The sequence below is a fragment of the Tupaia chinensis genome, unplaced genomic scaffold, assembly GCF_000334495.1.
Source record: "Tupaia chinensis unplaced genomic scaffold, TupChi_1.0 Scaffold000511_1, whole genome shotgun sequence".
NCBI classification, from domain to species: Eukaryota; Metazoa; Chordata; class Mammalia; order Scandentia; family Tupaiidae; genus Tupaia; species Tupaia belangeri.
Genome location: NW_006160024.1, coordinates 243,019 through 259,547, shown reverse-complemented (window position 1 = coordinate 259,547; position 16,529 = coordinate 243,019). Strand labels below are relative to the sequence as shown.

Here is a 16,529-nt window from a genome sequence, read left to right as displayed (position 1 = left end):
GGGGGAAGACATCCTATAAAAAAAAAAAAAAAAAAAAAAAAAAAAAAAACTCTTCAAAAATAGAAAAAATAAATAAAAGAAATGCTAAGGAACTTTGCTTAAAACTTAAAGCCAGGAAACAGGTTAGGATTCTGTTCCAATAGTAGGTACATGAACTTACCGACAGCTCAAGATAGGATTTTCCTGATTAAATTCAGGGATATAATATTCAAGTCCAGACGATTAAGTTGACCATTTTCTTAGTTTTTGAGCTCTTATTTCTGTGTGTCTGCATTTAATTTTCTGGTATAGAACTCCCTTGAGAACTTCTTGGCAATCTGGTCTGATGTTGGTAAATTCTTTCAGGTTTTGTTTATCTGAGAATGTTCTTGTCTTTTCTTCCCATATGAAGGATAATCTTGCTGGGTACAGTATTCTTGGGTGAAATTGCTTTTTCCTTAATACTTAGAATATATTTTCCCATTCTTTCCTTTCTCTCATTATTTTCGATGACAGGTCTGCTGTTAGCCTTACCTTTGTAGGTAACTCGCTGTTTCTCTCTTGCCAATCTTAGTATCGTCTTTGTGGTTTTGGTCAATCTGGCTATAATGTGTCTTGGAGAAGATCTTGGGTTGATTCTGTTTGGGGTCCTTTGTATTTTTGGGGACTGGATCTTTGAGTGCCTCTCTAGGTTTGGAAATATTTCTTGCAGGATTTCATGGAATAGATTATCAATGCCCTTATGAGTCTCGTCGCCTTCTGGGATACCAATTATCCGGATGTTTGGACGTTTGATTGTATCTAGTATTTCTCATATATTATTCTCATTTTGGGGGGCAATTTTCTCAGTCTTTGTGGTGGATTTTTCTAGGTCAGCAATTTTCTACATCTGAGATTCTATTTTCTGTATGATCTAGTTTACTTTTAATACTCTCAAGAGAGATTTTGACTTTCTGTATTACAGCCTTCATCTCTAACAGGTCCATTTGATTATTTTTTAAAGTGTGTAATTCCTCTTTTAGATCTTGCAAGAATTTCCTCCTCTCCTGGAACTCATCAGCTCCTTTCTTCTGCCTCTTCCACAGTTCATTGTCTCTCTTCTCTTCCATCTCTCTCCCTCTGTGAGCTTTGTCATTACGAGTATTCTAAATTCTTTATCAGACATTTCCATGGTTTCCATTGAACTGTCTGTGGATGAAGAGGATTTATTATTTTCCCTTGGAGGAGAGATATTTTCTTGATTTCCTATATTTTTTGTGGCCCTGAGGTAATTTCTAGTCATCTGATGAATGGTGTGTTTCTTCCTAATTCTTGAAGTTAGATCTAAGTGTTCAGGAGCATGCAGAAAGAGGCAATCTGGAATCTCTTTGCCATTCCATTTTTATCTCTTTGTGCAGCAGATTCAGTGAATATTGAGGAATATGTTAACCCTAATAGTATTTGGATGTTTGGTCATGGTTCCCTTAGATCCATCTAGAAACACAGTGAGTGGAGACTGAGGAGCAGAGTGAAGAGATAAAAGGAAAAGGAAAGGAAACGGGGGAGGGGGAAGATAAAAGGAAGAAAAAAATGAAAAAAAAAAACACCAAAAAATTTTATTTTAAAAAAAAACAAAAATAAAAAACTGCATGGCATGTGAGTGCACCACATGAAATCACTAGTTCTCAGGAGCCGTGGAGGAGTCTTCTTCTGAAGGTCTGCCCCTTGCCTCTCCTGGATGGGGAGGGGGAAGGGGACTATTAGCGAGATAAAGGAGGGGCTGAAAGCCCAGAGAATACTTTACCTTAAAAAATTTTAAAAAGGAAAAATTATAAAAATATGAGAAGACAGAGACAGAGGCAGAGAGAGACAGAGAGAAGACTAAAGGGGCTCCCTACAACTCGAGTTTCTGGGCTAGAGGCTGAATTACTAGTAGAAAAATCTTCATTTCTCTTTTTTCCTTGAAATCACTAGTTCTCAGGAGCCATGGAGGAGTCTAGAATAAAATTTGAAAGTGCAGTTTGAAGTCTAAGAGAAAACGGTTTTCAAGATTTTTTTTAACAAATTATTTTTAAGCTTAAATAAGCATAAATAGTCTTTTCCATATACAAACTATCACTTTTTTTCAAACATAATAAACTTGTTTTAATGTTTTGCTATCTGATAATATTTTCCCCCTCTCCTACTCTCTGGTAGTCATTCTTCATCTCTCTACTCTATGAGGTCATTTTTTCCAGTTTCCACATATGAGCAATAACATGTGGTATTTCCTTTTCGTGCCTGATTTATTTCACATAACATGACCTCTAGGCTCACCCATTTAACTTTGAATGACAAGAGTTCATCCTTTGTAATGGCTGAAAATTTCCAGTGTGTGTGTATGTATGTGTGTGTGTGTGTGTGTGTGTGTGTGTGTGTGAGGATATATTGGGTTGTCGGAAAAGTCATGACATTTTTTCTATGCAAAAATGTGTCCTGACTTTTCCGACAACCCTATACATATGTTTGTGTGTATATGTATGTGTGCATGTGTGTCAGTGGGTCTTTTCAGTCATTGACTTTGAAAACTCATGTTTCTTGGAACCAGCAGGTGGCCTAATGGTTATGTCACTGGACTCCGATGTAGTCAACCGCAGTTCAGGTCTCAGACCTGGCAGCTTAAAACTCATGCCAAACGTGTGCCCAAGATCCTGAGAGGAGAATGGAGAAGGGGTTGTGTCATGGCCATCACCCCCTGGGGGGTGATTTCTCACTTTCTGTCTCTGTCACTCTCTGTCTCTCCCACTAGTGTGCAGAGCCCTATAGCAAAAATCTCTCTCCAAAAAATAAAAGTAAACTCATGTTTCTTATGACCTCTGAGAGATTTTATTTTACTAAAAGATAATTTCTTTACTTGCATATTTCTGTTTTTCCTAAAATGCCTTTAATCTGGTCTAAACATTCTGAATGGATCATCTAGATTTATTATTATTATTATTTTAAAGAAACCTCTATTAAATAGGGAGAGTAGAGAGGAATGAAGTGAGAGGGCGCTAACTGGTTTAGGTTTTCCATAAATAGACTTTTTTAAAAAAAGAATTATCATCTAATTTTATTTATTATTATTCTTTCTCATTTTGCTGTAGGACACTTGTGCTCATGAGAGAGAGAGAGAGGGAGGGAGAAAGCAAGCCAACAGGTCCAAGACTGAACTGTGGTCAGCCATGTGGGAGTCCAGTGCCTTAACCATCATGCCACCTGCTGGCCCCCATAAATAGATTTTTAAAAAGTCATAAGAGGCTGGCTCAGTGGCACAGTAATAACACACTCCTTCAGAGATACTAAATCCATATGGAAGATTGTGAGTTGGATTCCCCAGTCAGCCTGTGCACACTGAACACACGCACCCATGGTCCTGGCTGGACAGGAAGGCTGGGGAGATTGTGGCATGAGACTCCTTTGAAGATGTTGTCTTTCCTCTCTCTCTCTCTCTCTCTCTCTCCCTCTCTCTCTCTCTCTCCCTCTCTCTCTCTCTCTCTCTCTCTCTCTCATCATCATGAAAGAAATAAGTAAACTTTTTAAAGTCACAAGACTATATTACAGAGGACCTTAGCTAAATCTAAATCGGTATCTTCACTCTTCCCCTGTGTAATACAGAGACCTTAGATTGCCTTAAGACAGGTTTATCTCTAAAGTTTAGATGTGCAGATATGACTTAATGTATATAATACTATAAATAAATTAATACATAAAGTAAGCCCCAGCCATTGTGCGTGTCTTGTCATCTATGGAACTTCATAGTAGATCCCCTGGACAGACTTTACATCACCCTCAGCTCTTTGTATCTGCTGATTCAAACTGGAGTTTTATGCATGGTAGGCCATGTCCCTGTTACGCTTTGTTATGGCTTCTTCCTCTCCTTACGGAAGAATGTGCTTCCGTCCTTTTACCATGCAGCAGAAATCTGTTGAAATCTCTTGTTTACCAGTGGACCCGCTCTCCTTCTTCTTGGGGTTGATTGCCTTTAAAGTGTTTTAATCATTTTGGCGGACTTACAAGAGGCAGTGAGGATGAGTGTGTGCTTAGTGTTTATCTGGAACCAGCAGTCTTAAAATATTTGAACTTTTAAAGATTTTAATAATTGTATTGATACATATTTGAAAGATAATTATAAATGATCTTTAGTTTTATTATACATAAGATGATTTCCACTCTGGCTTCTAAATGAAATGTCTAAATTTCAGTTAAGTTTCTTCTGATTGAGTAGTGGGACACTTGTCAACATAAGTGACTTCATCACCAGTCTCACTCAACAAGTCTGCACTGGGTTCTTCCAGGATGGGCCAGTGGTTCTTTGTGTCTTCAAAGACCAGCCTTTGCAGTCGTTCTGCCCTGCCATCCTCTGCTTGTTGTTGATACCTCTTCTCACAGCTGCAGGGTCCTTAGCCGTTTCTGAGAGCAGAGAAGAGGAGGGATTCTTTTCAAGCTTCCTCAGCAATCCCCAGCTTACTTCTTTTCTGTCTCTGTCTCATTGACCAGCCTGGGGACACATGCCTGCCTTACCTGCAGGGGAAGCTGAGATTGGAGGTGTTGGTGGGAAGCAGACTCCCAGTAAAGAGAGAGGGTAGAAGAAGGCTTTGGGGTGGGAAAATAGTGGCCCAGGCAGTTTTATGTTTTCACTTTTATTTTGCTGCTCCTTTCACAAAGGTTGTATTTTGTTGACTTTTCCTTTTAACTTGTTTTCTTTTATTTCAATTTAAAAATAATTATTTTATTTAACTTTATTTATTTATTTGGCCAGAGAGGGACAGTGAGAGAAAGGGAGAGAGATAAAAAGCGAACCGCCAGGTCCGAGACTCAAACTGCAGTCAGCCATGTGGGAGTCCAGCGCCCTTAGCCACCATGCCACCTGCCAACCTCATTAATTAATTAGTTAATTAATTAATTGTTTTACCCTCTTTCACTGCTGTCTTTCACCACCATTTCACTAATATCTTTAAAAAGAAAAAGAAAGACTCAAATGCATTAAAAAATGACTTAAAAAAGTGAGGGATGCAAATACTAAAAAGCATTTGCTTTAAAACAAAAAACTCTCATTAGCTGTTGCCCATTTTCGTACTTCTCATTTGGGTATCTAAGACTTAAGATAAATTAATGAGCTGTCAGTGAAGTAACTAACGCTGTGCCCAGGTGAACAGACCAAGCTCACAAGCAGGACAAGGAGTGTGTTGGTGGAAAGAAGCCAGCTCTGGAACCCCACGGTGCATTCCCATTATTACTGTACCGTGGAGTAGCTGTGAATGTGAACACACCTTGGCACCTTACTCTCCTCAGCTGGAGTGAGGATTGCCATGAGGGTTGTAAACCACTCAGCGCGGTGTTTGGCATGCAGTAAGCTAGGACTGCTGTTACCGTCTCCATGGCTAGTGGGATTCTTGAGCTGGACAAACATTCTGCAGTCAGTGTCCTTCCACATTTTAGAAATAGGAATCGGATGCCCAGTCACCTAAGGTTTCTGAGTCTTGGTTATCATGTCTGTGCACCTTAGAGCTTGGCTATGAGGAGCATCTGAGTGAATGGGTAGAAAGGCATTTGCGTGTGAATTTTTTTAGTATTGTAATTGCCCTGCTTGCTGAAAGACTTTGAATGATTTTATAAAATAACTCTGGTTCTGACAGTAGAAAAAAATCAATGTTTTCCTTTTTCTTTTTTTAAACTTAGATGTATCCAGTTAAAACAGGCAATAGATGAAAATAAAAACATTCTTCAAAAATTAAATAAAGTAAGTATTACAATTAATCACATACCAAAAAAAATCACCTTTTATATCAATACTTTCATGAAGTGGAAATTAATTCAGGTCAGTAAATTCCTGGGTTTGACTGGTGATAAAGTCTAACCACCATCAGCACCAACTTGCCCAGCCGGCTCACTAACGGTGTGCTCTGCAGCAGGAAAGCCAGGGCTTCAACTACGGACCAAAGCTGGATTTTGATGAGGTCACCCAGCAGTGAGGACTCTGGAAATCTAAAGGATGTTCGTTTAATTTTTACATTGTATAAGGTATATGTTTACAGCTTATAATTGTTTTTATTTTCACTCCATTGTAAAGAGAGTATATAATCTGGTCCTGAGGGTAAGTGGGAAAGAAGCCTCTTATGTTACAAGGTGGCTCTGATAGCAGTGACTCTGCAGAAACTGGAGGAACAAGAATTTACTCTTGGCAGTCCTTTCAGGATTTTTTTTTTTTTTTTTTAAAATGAGCCTGAGCTTCAGCTGGGTATCCTAGGCCAGAGCCCCACAGAGCATTTAGAGAGGAAGCCACCTGTATGTCATCTCCCTTCCATACACAATCCCCTAAACTGCATCTGAGACAAGGAGTTAATGAGCATCCCTTCTGAGCTCTTCTGGTAACACAGAATTGTCTTTCTTTCTTCTTTTATTTAGTTTTAAAATTTTTTTTTAAATGACAAAGGGTATGTGTGCTTGTCAAAGAGGAGGAGAGAAGCAAAGAGGTGGGAGAAGCACCCTCCAAAGGGGCATGGTTATGCCACAATCCTTTTTCCTCCATTTCTCAGTCCTGTTGGGATTGTAGGCACACATGCACACGTGCCCAGCATGTTTCTCAAGCCACTGATGGTGCTTTGTAAACCACAGTTGGCCTCGTGGAATCTGGCTTCCTTCATCATGAGTCACTGAGGCTGGCCCAGAACTTTTCATCTTACGAGACAGATGGACCCTGAGTTAGCAGACCTAATTACTCCTGTTTTACAGATGAGGAAAATGAGGCTGTTAAAGCTGAGGTGACCATATCTCTGTCAGTAAGTGACAGAACTTGAGACTGACATTGTCCTTTTGGTTCTAATGCTAATCTTCTGTCAGAACTGTCGATCTTTCTGACTAATTATGGAGCATGTGCAATACGTAACATAAAAACAAAATAGAAACCAAAAACAAGTGGTGTCATTTTATTTATTCATTTGGTTTGCCTTCTAGTTCAATAATCTACATTTTAAGTCCTATTTCCCCAAGATAAGATATAATTTCATGTTGATGCTTACTTTGTTTATAGCACTTACTGGAAGTTTTTGCTATTCTTTTACAATAAACGTAATAGGGAACTGAAATTAGTTTCTCACTGAAATGGACCTATATCTCTCATAGGCTGATACACCTGTCGGGAATTATAATCAGAAAAAAGAAGAGGAGCGTAATCTTTTGGATAAGCTTACCCATCGACTACAGGAACTTGCCGTGACCATAAGTGCAGAAAATATAACTGAGTATGTGTGCTTCTTTTTTTCCTTCCTACCTTCCTTTCCTTCTTCCTCTCTCCCTTCCTTCCTACCTTTCTTTGAGTTATGTCATCAATAGTTTCATGCTTGACTCAGAATAAAGACATAATGGTATAGGTATAGACAAATGACAGCACTAGTATAATCAATCAATATGTGTTTATTGTGTGTGGTAGAATGTGTTAGAGCTCATGAGAGATATAAAGAAGGATAACTTGTAGTCTCTGCCCTTGGGTAATTTATAATCTAATTAGGGAAAGAAAACAGATTTGAAAAGCTAAATATTTGAAAATGAGGATGCTACCATTAATGTTAGTATGGATATGTAAAAGGAAAATGATTTAGTTTTTCTTTTTTTAAAAAAGAATTATCTTATTTAAATTGATTAATAATTATTATTTTCTAGTTTGATCAGAGAAACTGAGAAAGCAAGCTACCAGGTCCAGAACTTGAACTGCGGTCAGCCATGTGGGAGTCTAGCACCTTTAACCACCATGCCACCTGCTGGCCCCAGTTTTTCTACTTGTGTAATTGCTTATGTCAAAAATGCAGTTTAAAATTTTGAGGAAGAAGCATCCTTTTTTTTCTCTACAGTAAATGTTAATAATAACTTTTGCAAATTACAAAAACTTACAGATATGAACAAACCCTACTTGTGGGAAGCAAAAGAAAAAATCAATTAGTCACACTCTTCAAATGCTACTCCCTAGGTTTTACACTACACCCTGAAAAATACTAAAGACGTAGATGTAAAGATTCTCGAATTTCCACTGATTTCCAGTATCAAGAATAATAGAGTTGTTGTATTAGACTTACTTCCCCCCCATAAATACTTTTAAAATCTGTACAAAATATATAATGCAGCTGTGTGAAGACATTGTACATCAATAGGAGACACGTAAGGTGAGTCCTACATTCACCCAGACTTTCTAGCTAGGGATGCTACAGGAAGGGAACAGCAGTCTCACTGGACTGAGGAAACAGGGGATCATACTTTGGAGTTGCTAAGTCCACTGGATCTTGTGGAGCAAAGTCCCATAGAGAGAAGGGACTCAGAGAGAGACAATTCCAAAAATCTGAGTGAACTCCTGAGCACCTAGCAAAGTGCTTGCTGGGAACCTGAGAGCTTAAATAGTTTTAGAGGTCACACAGTCCTGAAAAGACATTGGTGTTTGTACCTAGCCAGAGCGCAGAGACTTTGGTGACTGCCTTAATTATTTAGTGGCGATCACAGAAGGCTCATACCCTAGGAGTAAGGAAAATGTGAGAACAACAAATGTGGTCTAAGAAAATACAAAACTGAAGTAGATCTTCTCAAACAAGGCCTAAAAGCAGATCTTAACAGGAACAAAGTAATTTAACTATAACATAATAAACTCAACACTAAAAGTGTTGACGAAGATACTGTAATTCAAAGGGCCAGCCAGTGGTTAAGGTGGCTGGATCTTGTATGACCAACTGTGTGCTTTGAATTTTGGACCCTGAAGCTTGAAAACATGCCAAACATTTGTGCATGCACACTCTAAATCCCAAAAGGAGAAATGAAGGAGAAGGGATTGTGGTGTGACACCCCCCATGGGGGTGCTTTCTCATTTTCTCTCTTTCTCTCTCTCACTCTGTCTCCAGTGAGCATATACACCCTCTAGCAAAATAAGAAATCTCTAAATATTTCTAGTAATATGTCAATGACAATATTCAGTAATTAAAAAAATACAGACATGTGAAAAAGCATGGGAGGGACCAGTAGATGGTGTAATGGTTACATCACTGGACTCCCATGTAGTTGACCATGGTTTGAGTCCCAGACCCACTGGCTTAAAACTCATGCCAGGTGCGTGTGCACGCGTGCCCAAAATCCTAAGAAAAGAATGGAGGAGAAGAGATAGTGGTGTGGCCATCCCCCCTGGGGGATGATTTCTCACTTTCTGTTTCTGTCTCTTTCTCTGGTGAGCACACGTGCCCCATAGCAAAAGTCTTTGTTTTAAAAAAAGAAAAGAAAAGGCAGGAGAATATAAATGAACACTAGTTAAGCGATAAGACTGTCAATAAGAGCAGTCCAAGATCTGATCCAGATAGTGAAGTTAGTTGACAAGGACTTTGAAAGAATATGTTGTTAAAGAAAATAGAAGAAAAAGTAGATGGAATGAGGGGGGAAAGGTAGAGTAGTTTAAGATAATTCATTGTAGAAACAAGTGAACATTCTACAGATTTGATATTTGAAAATAATATTTGAAGTTTGATGAAATAATGGCTGAGAACTTTCAATCTATAGACTTGAAAAGCTGGAAAATGTCATATAATCAAAGCAAATATAATCAGTAGAAGTGTAAATCATCCAAATGTGGGAATTAGCAAATAAGAAATATAAAACAACAATTTTTCCACATGTTAAAGAATGTCTAGGAAAAATAAAAATCCATACAAATTGAATAGAGGAAACTTAAGCAGAGAAATGAAAACTAATAACCAAAGTGGAAAAAATTCTGACTAAAAAAATGTTAAATTAAAAAATATAATCAAGGGAGCCAGCAGATGGCATAAAAGTTACATAGCTGGACTCCCATGCAAGCACACACACCCTACACCCTAAAGCAAAAATCTCTTTAAAAAATAAAAATCACTGGGTGGTTTAACAGAAGACTGGCTACAACAGAGGAAAGAAATCAGTGAACTCAAAAACAAATTTAAAAATTTCCAAATAGATACATAAAAAGACAAAGAGAAAAGAATACAAAGAACAGAATAGAAAGTAAAAGAGATGTAGGACATGGTCAGAAATGATAGCATACCTCTAATTGAAGCTCGAGAAGAAGAGGAGAAAGAGAATAGAACACAAGAAATATTTAAAGAGTTAATGACTGGGACCAGCAGTTGGCGTAATGGCTATGTTGCTGGACTCCCATGTAGTCGACCGCAGTTCGAGTCCTGGACCCGGTGGCTTAAACTCACGCCAGGCACATGTGTGTGCGTGCCCAAGATCCCGAGAGGAGAATGGAGGAGAAGGGATTGCGGCGTGGCCATCCCCCCTGGGGGGTGATTTCTCGCTTTCTGTCTCTCTGTCTCTCTCTGGCTTTCTGGCAAGTGCATGCGTGCCCTATAGCGTAAACCTCTCCCAAAAAATAAACAGAAAAGAAAAAAAGAATTAATGACTAAAAACACTTTTAAATCGAGATCTATAAAAAATATAAATCCATTCATCTAAGCATCTCAGGGAACCTCAAATAATATAAAGAAAATCCCACCTAGTATATCATAGTTAGAGTGCTAAAAACCAAAGAAAAATAGAATATCTTAAAAGCAGACAGAGAAAAAAGGAAACAAACAACAGTTAGACCTACAGTTGATGTTCTTATTAGAAATACATAGTCAAAAGACAATACAGTAACATCTTGAAAGGGTTGAAAGAAAAAAACATCCAACTCAGAATTCTAAATCCAGCAAAAGTATCTTTCAAAAATTGAAGTGAAATAAAGACTTTTAAAAAAGAATTATTTTATTTAACTTTATTTTTTAAATTAATTAATTAATTTATTTATTTTTAATTTGACCAGAGAGAGACAGAGAAAGAGAAAGAGAGCACATGCAAATCGCCAGGTCTGGGACTCGAACCACAGTCAGCCATGTGGAAGTCCAATGTTCTTAACTACCATGCCACCTGCTGGCCCCAGGACTTTTGTTTTTGAGAAAGATTTTTGCTATAGGGTATGTGTACTTGCCAGAGAGACAGAAAGAGAGAAATCACTCCCTTACTCTGGGGGACGGCAACACCACAATCCGTTCTCTTCCATTCTTCTCTCGAGATTTTGGGCTACTAGTACACATGTCCAACATGAGTTTCAAGTCGCTGAGGCTGGGACTCAAACCATGTTCAGCCCCGTGAAAGTCCAGTGCCTTTACAACTACACCACTTGCACCCAAGACATTTTCTGATAAGAAGAAGCTGAAGAAATTTGTCAGCTAATCTGCAGCATAAGAAATGCTAAAGGTCAGGGCCAGCAGGTGATGTGGTGGTTAAGGTGCTGGACTCCCACGTGGCTAACCACAGTTTGAGTCCTGGACCTGGTGGCTTGTTTTCTTCTTTCTCTCTCTCTCTCTCTCTCTCTCGTGAACACACATGCTCTATAGCATAGTTTCAAATAATAATAAATAAAATTAAGTAATTTTTAAAAAATTCTAAAGGTGGATATTCAGGCTGGGAGGAAATGATCTCCACTGAAGACTTGGATCTGTAAGGAGAAATGAAGAATACTGGTATATGGAGAAATATAAAAGCTTTTTTATTTTTTTTCCTGCATGCCTTTAAAAGATATTTGATTAAACTGAGCACAGTGCTTTGTACCTGTAGTCTGAGCTACTCAAGAGGCTGAAGCAGGAGGATCATGACACAGTGAGACCCTGTCTTTAATAAAAAATAAAAAGGAAAAGTCACTCGATTGTGTAAAGCAGAAGATATATCTGGGGATTTATTTGGTTGTTAGAAAACTCATGATATGTTTTTTCTATGCAAAAATGTGTCATGACTTTTCCAACAAACCAATATAATATTTAGTCAGTTCTTTGAGGTAGTTATATTCTGTAAAGTTTCCACAAGCACTGAATTATCAAATACTAAATCATTGTTCACAAGGGAAATACAAATGTAGGTTCCTGAGAGCCTCTGGACACAAATGTTTTTGTTAATTGAGGAATAACACAACCTTTTTTTGTGTGTGTTTCTGTTTAAAGCACCTTATATAACATACATATATATTATTTGATTCATTAATATTGGATTCACAGCCAGTAGCACTGTAACTCATGCATGAACAAATTTATTAACACATGGTTTTTTCTTTTCTTTTCTTTTTTTTTTTTTTTTGGAGAGATTTTTGCCATAGGGCTCGTGCCCTCGCCAGACAGACAGAGAGAGGCATAGAGACAGAAAGCGAGAAATCACCCCCCAGGGGGGATGGTCATGCTGCAATCCCTTCTCCTCCATTCTCCTCTCAGGATCTTGGGCATGCACGCACACGCGCCCGGCGTGAGTTTTAAGCCACCGGGTCCGGGACGCGAACTGCGGTCGACCATGTGGGAGTCCAGCGACATAGCCATTATGCTAACTGCTGGTTCCCAACACATGGTTTTTTCTATAGGGAACATCACAGCCTTCTTGTGCTTAGAAATGTTACACAGAACTTCAGCACTTTGTTAAGGAATTTTGGTGTTTTGTAAAAACACTAAAACCACATGGTATTATGTTTGGTGTTTTTTTATTAAACAGCAAACTCACCAAGAAAAAGAACAAAAATGCACAAGGTGTGGCACTAAATAGACAATGAAAAGGACATTATTTACAGTATGAGAACTGGAGAAAAAAGGCAAAGTATTGTATTTCCATGTTCAACCTCAGTTGGGAATATATACATTAGGCAACTCAAATATTAGTGGGGCAGACAAATTTACAAATACTGAATCTGCAAATAACAAGGGTTGACTCAATGTAGAAGTAAAGTATGTGAAGATAGTATAGCAATAGCACAAAGGGCTGGCAGGGTAAATTATATTATCTCGAAGTTTTTATTTTTGGTGAAATGCACTATTAGTTTAGATTAGACTGATAAGTTAGGGATTATATTGTAATGCCTAGACCCATCACTAACAAAAAAGTATAAGTATCAAAACAACACAAACAATAAAATAAAATACTAAAAAATGACTCACCTAGGGATCAGCAGGTGGCATGATGGTTAAGGCACTTAACTCCCATATGGCTGACCGTGGTTCAAGCTAGGCCTGATGGCTTGCTTTCTTACTTCCTCTTTCTCCCTCCAGTGAGCAAAAAAAAAAAAAAAAAAAAAAAAAAAAAAAAATTTTTGAGAGGTTTTTGCTATAGGGAGTGTGTGCTTGCCAGAAAGACAGAGAGATAGAAAGCGAGAAATCCCACCCCCAGGGGGGATGGCCACGCTGCAGTTCCTTCTTCTCCATTCCCCTCTCGGGATCTTGGGCACGCACACACACATGCCCAGCGTGAGTTTAAGCCACCGGGTCCAGGACTTCAACCACAGTCGACTACATGGGAGTCCAGTGACATAGCCATTAAGCTAACTACTGATCCTTCAATAGCAAATTTTAAAATAATAATAAATTAAAATTTAAAATCCTTTTAAAAAAAAGACACTCTACTCCCCCCAAAAAATGAAAAAGGAGAAACAAAAAAAGCAGATGAGACAAATAGAAACTAAATAATTATATGATTTGAATACCACCATTTGGATAATTACACTAAATGTAAATGAAATAATTCTCTAATTCAAAGAAAGATTGTCAGTTTGGATTTTAAAAAACACACAGTATTGGGAACCAGCAGTTAGCGTAATGGCTATGTCGCTGGACTCCCACTTAGTCGACTGTGGTTCGCGTCCTGGACCCGGTTGCTTAGAACTCACGCCAGGCGCGTGTGCGTGCGTGCCCAAGATCCCTAGAGGAGAATGGAAGGGAAGGGATTGCAGTGTGACCATCCCCCCTGGGGGGTGATTTCTCGCTTTCTGTCTCTATGTCTTTCTCTGTCTGGCAAGCGCACGTGCCCTATAGCGAAAACCTCTCAAAAAAAAAAAAAATCAGTATTTACTATTTAGAAGAAATATAGGTTAGTATAAAATTATGAAAGTAAAAGACTGGTAAAAGATACTCCATGCAACTGTAATCAAAACAAAGGTGATGCAGTTACATTACTGTCAGGCATGTAAGGCTAGAATTAATTTAATGCATAAGGGAGGACATTCCATAATAATAAATGGGTCAAATTCAGTTAAGAAAAAATCATTCTAAATGTGTATGCATCTAACAAAATGGGTTCAAATGTATAAAGTGAAAGTTGCCAGAACTAAAGGAGAGCTAGATAATCTACATTATTATCAGCTTTTACCTAATTATTTATGTAGGGGTATAACACTATAATCAACTACATAATATATATTCTTTTCAAGTGTATGTGTGATATGTACCAAAATGAACCATATTGGACCATAGAGAAATTGTCAACAAATGTCAAAGGATTGAAATCACATGGTATATATTCTTTGATGACTTGGGATGATGTCAAAACTTAATGACAGAGAAATAACGAGAAAGTACCAAATGTTCACAGTTAAGTCATATACTTCTATATCAACTATGGGCCAACGAAATAATATTACAATGACAATTAGAAAATATTTTGAGTGTTAATAAAATCTGAGTTGTAGATTGCAGCCAAAGTAGTGCTTAGAGGGAAATTTATAGCTTTAAATACATAGTTTAAAAAGAAGTTGAAAGTCAGTTATTGGCACTTCCAACTTTAGAAGCCAGAAAAAAAACAACAAATTAAGCCCAAGAAAAGTAGAAGGAAATTAAAAAAAAGGGGGGGGGGCATAAAACAGTGAATAATAAGCAGACACGTGGTAGATAAAATCAACAAAGCCAAGAGTTGGTTCTTCCAAAAAATTAACTAAGAGGATGAACTCCTACTGAGAGTGATCAAGAAAAGAGAAGAAGAAAAAAGGATGAAAATGATCTAATCACTATAGATTCTGCATACATTAAAAAGATGAAGAAACTAGATAAAATAAGTTCTTTGAAAAAGAAAATGTTCTAAAATTGACAGAAGATTAATAGACAGTCCTTTTTTTTTTTTTTTTTTGCTTTGCTATAGGGCACATGTGGTCTCCAGAGAGAGAGACAGAGAGAGGAGGAAGGGAGAGAGAGGAAAGATGAGAAAGCACCCTCCGTGGGAGATGACCATGCCATGTTCCCTTCTTTTCCATTTTCCTCTTGGTATTTTGGGCATGCATACAGACATGCCTTGAGTATTTTTCAAGTCATTAGGTTTGAGACTCAAGCTGTGTAGTCAGCCATGTGGGATCAAGCCATCACTATGTCACCTGTTAGCCCAATTAATAGACAATTTTAATAATGTTACTGAAATGCCTCTTAATAAGTTGAATCTGTAGTTAAAAACCTCAATGATTCAATTCCCGGGTGGCTTCACTGATGAATTACTGCAGCATTTAAAAAAGTATTAATTCCAGTGTCACAAGGTCTTTCTAGATAATAAAAAAAGGAGAAACACATTTCAAATCATTTTATGAACATTAAATAATGATGCTATCAAAATGGAATGAGACCACTATAAGAAAATTATAAGGCCTGTATGAACAAATGTACAAGCCCATATACAAAATATTAGCATATAGAATCCAAAAATGCATCATAAGGCCAGCACATCATGACCAAGGTAGAATTAATTCCAGAATGCAAAATTGGCCTAATGTTAAAAAATCTATCATTGAAATTTAGCACAGTGACATGATGAAAGAAAAAAACAGTGAGTGCTCTTATCCTTGGCAACACTTTAAAATAATTAATCCATATTAAATATGTGCAGAATATCTCCAAAGAAGGAAAGGAGCATATTGGAAATCAGTGACATTTTATGGATTTTTTTACTGGTACAATTTTTTTTTTTTTTTTTAAGATTTTTGCCATAGGGCACCTGTGCTCACAGGAGAGAGACAGTGAGGTAAAGTGAAAAATTGCCCCCTAGGGTGATTTCCCTTCTGGGATTTTGGGCCCTCATGCACAAACACCTGGTATGAATTTCATGTCACTGTGTTTGAGACTCAAACTGCAGTTGGTCATGTGGGACTCCAGTGCCTTAACCATCAGGCCACCTGCTGGCTGCGTAATTCTCACTTTTAACAGCAGTTTTTGCCTTTAGCTCTTCTTCCAATCTGTTCCTCCTACTGTAGCCTAGTCTTCCTGAAGTCCAATTCCTACCTTGCCCTTACCTTACTTCACCTTTAGGGACTTCCTTAAAGATAAAGCTCTGATGAGCTGCATTCTGCCCACCTCTTTCCAGCCTCGTCTTTTGCTAGTTTTCCCCAAGCCTTGCCATACCATTCATGGGCTATTTGAAATTCCTTGATTTTGCTTGAGGCTTTTATTTTGCTCTCCTATCTTTTCCTTTCTACTTCCTTTTTACCTAATTAATTCCAACTCTTCTCTCAAGACTTAATTCTCACCTTTTCCTGACCCTCACCCAGGCAGCCTGTGGTACATATCCCTTTTGTATGATTCCACACTATATCTCGACTGTAGTACCTACTGTAATTAATCATTTTCTAGATTAGGTAATTGTTAGCTCCTTGAGGACAGTAAATTATGCCTGATTTATCTTCCGAGCCACTGTATCTGACATGGAACCCAACTTACAACATTGTCATTATCATTATAACCAACTTGTATCAAAAACTTACCATGGCAGACACTGTCCTAAGCACT

The 16,529-nt window shown here is 37.9% G+C and overlaps 1 protein-coding gene across 2 annotated transcripts in view; it reads left to right on the top strand.

The window, feature by feature from the left end:
* Window positions 1–16,529, top strand: part of NPHP1 (nephrocystin 1) — a 91,560-nt gene that overhangs the window by 9,119 nt on the left and 65,912 nt on the right. For both annotated transcript variants that reach the window (XM_006156628.3, XM_006156627.3), the window contains exons 3-4: window positions 5,659–5,719; window positions 7,102–7,220. In XM_006156628.3, the coding sequence (XP_006156690.1) occupies window positions 5,659–5,719; window positions 7,102–7,220 (180 nt within the window). The remainder of the gene's footprint in view (window positions 1–5,658; window positions 5,720–7,101; window positions 7,221–16,529) is intronic.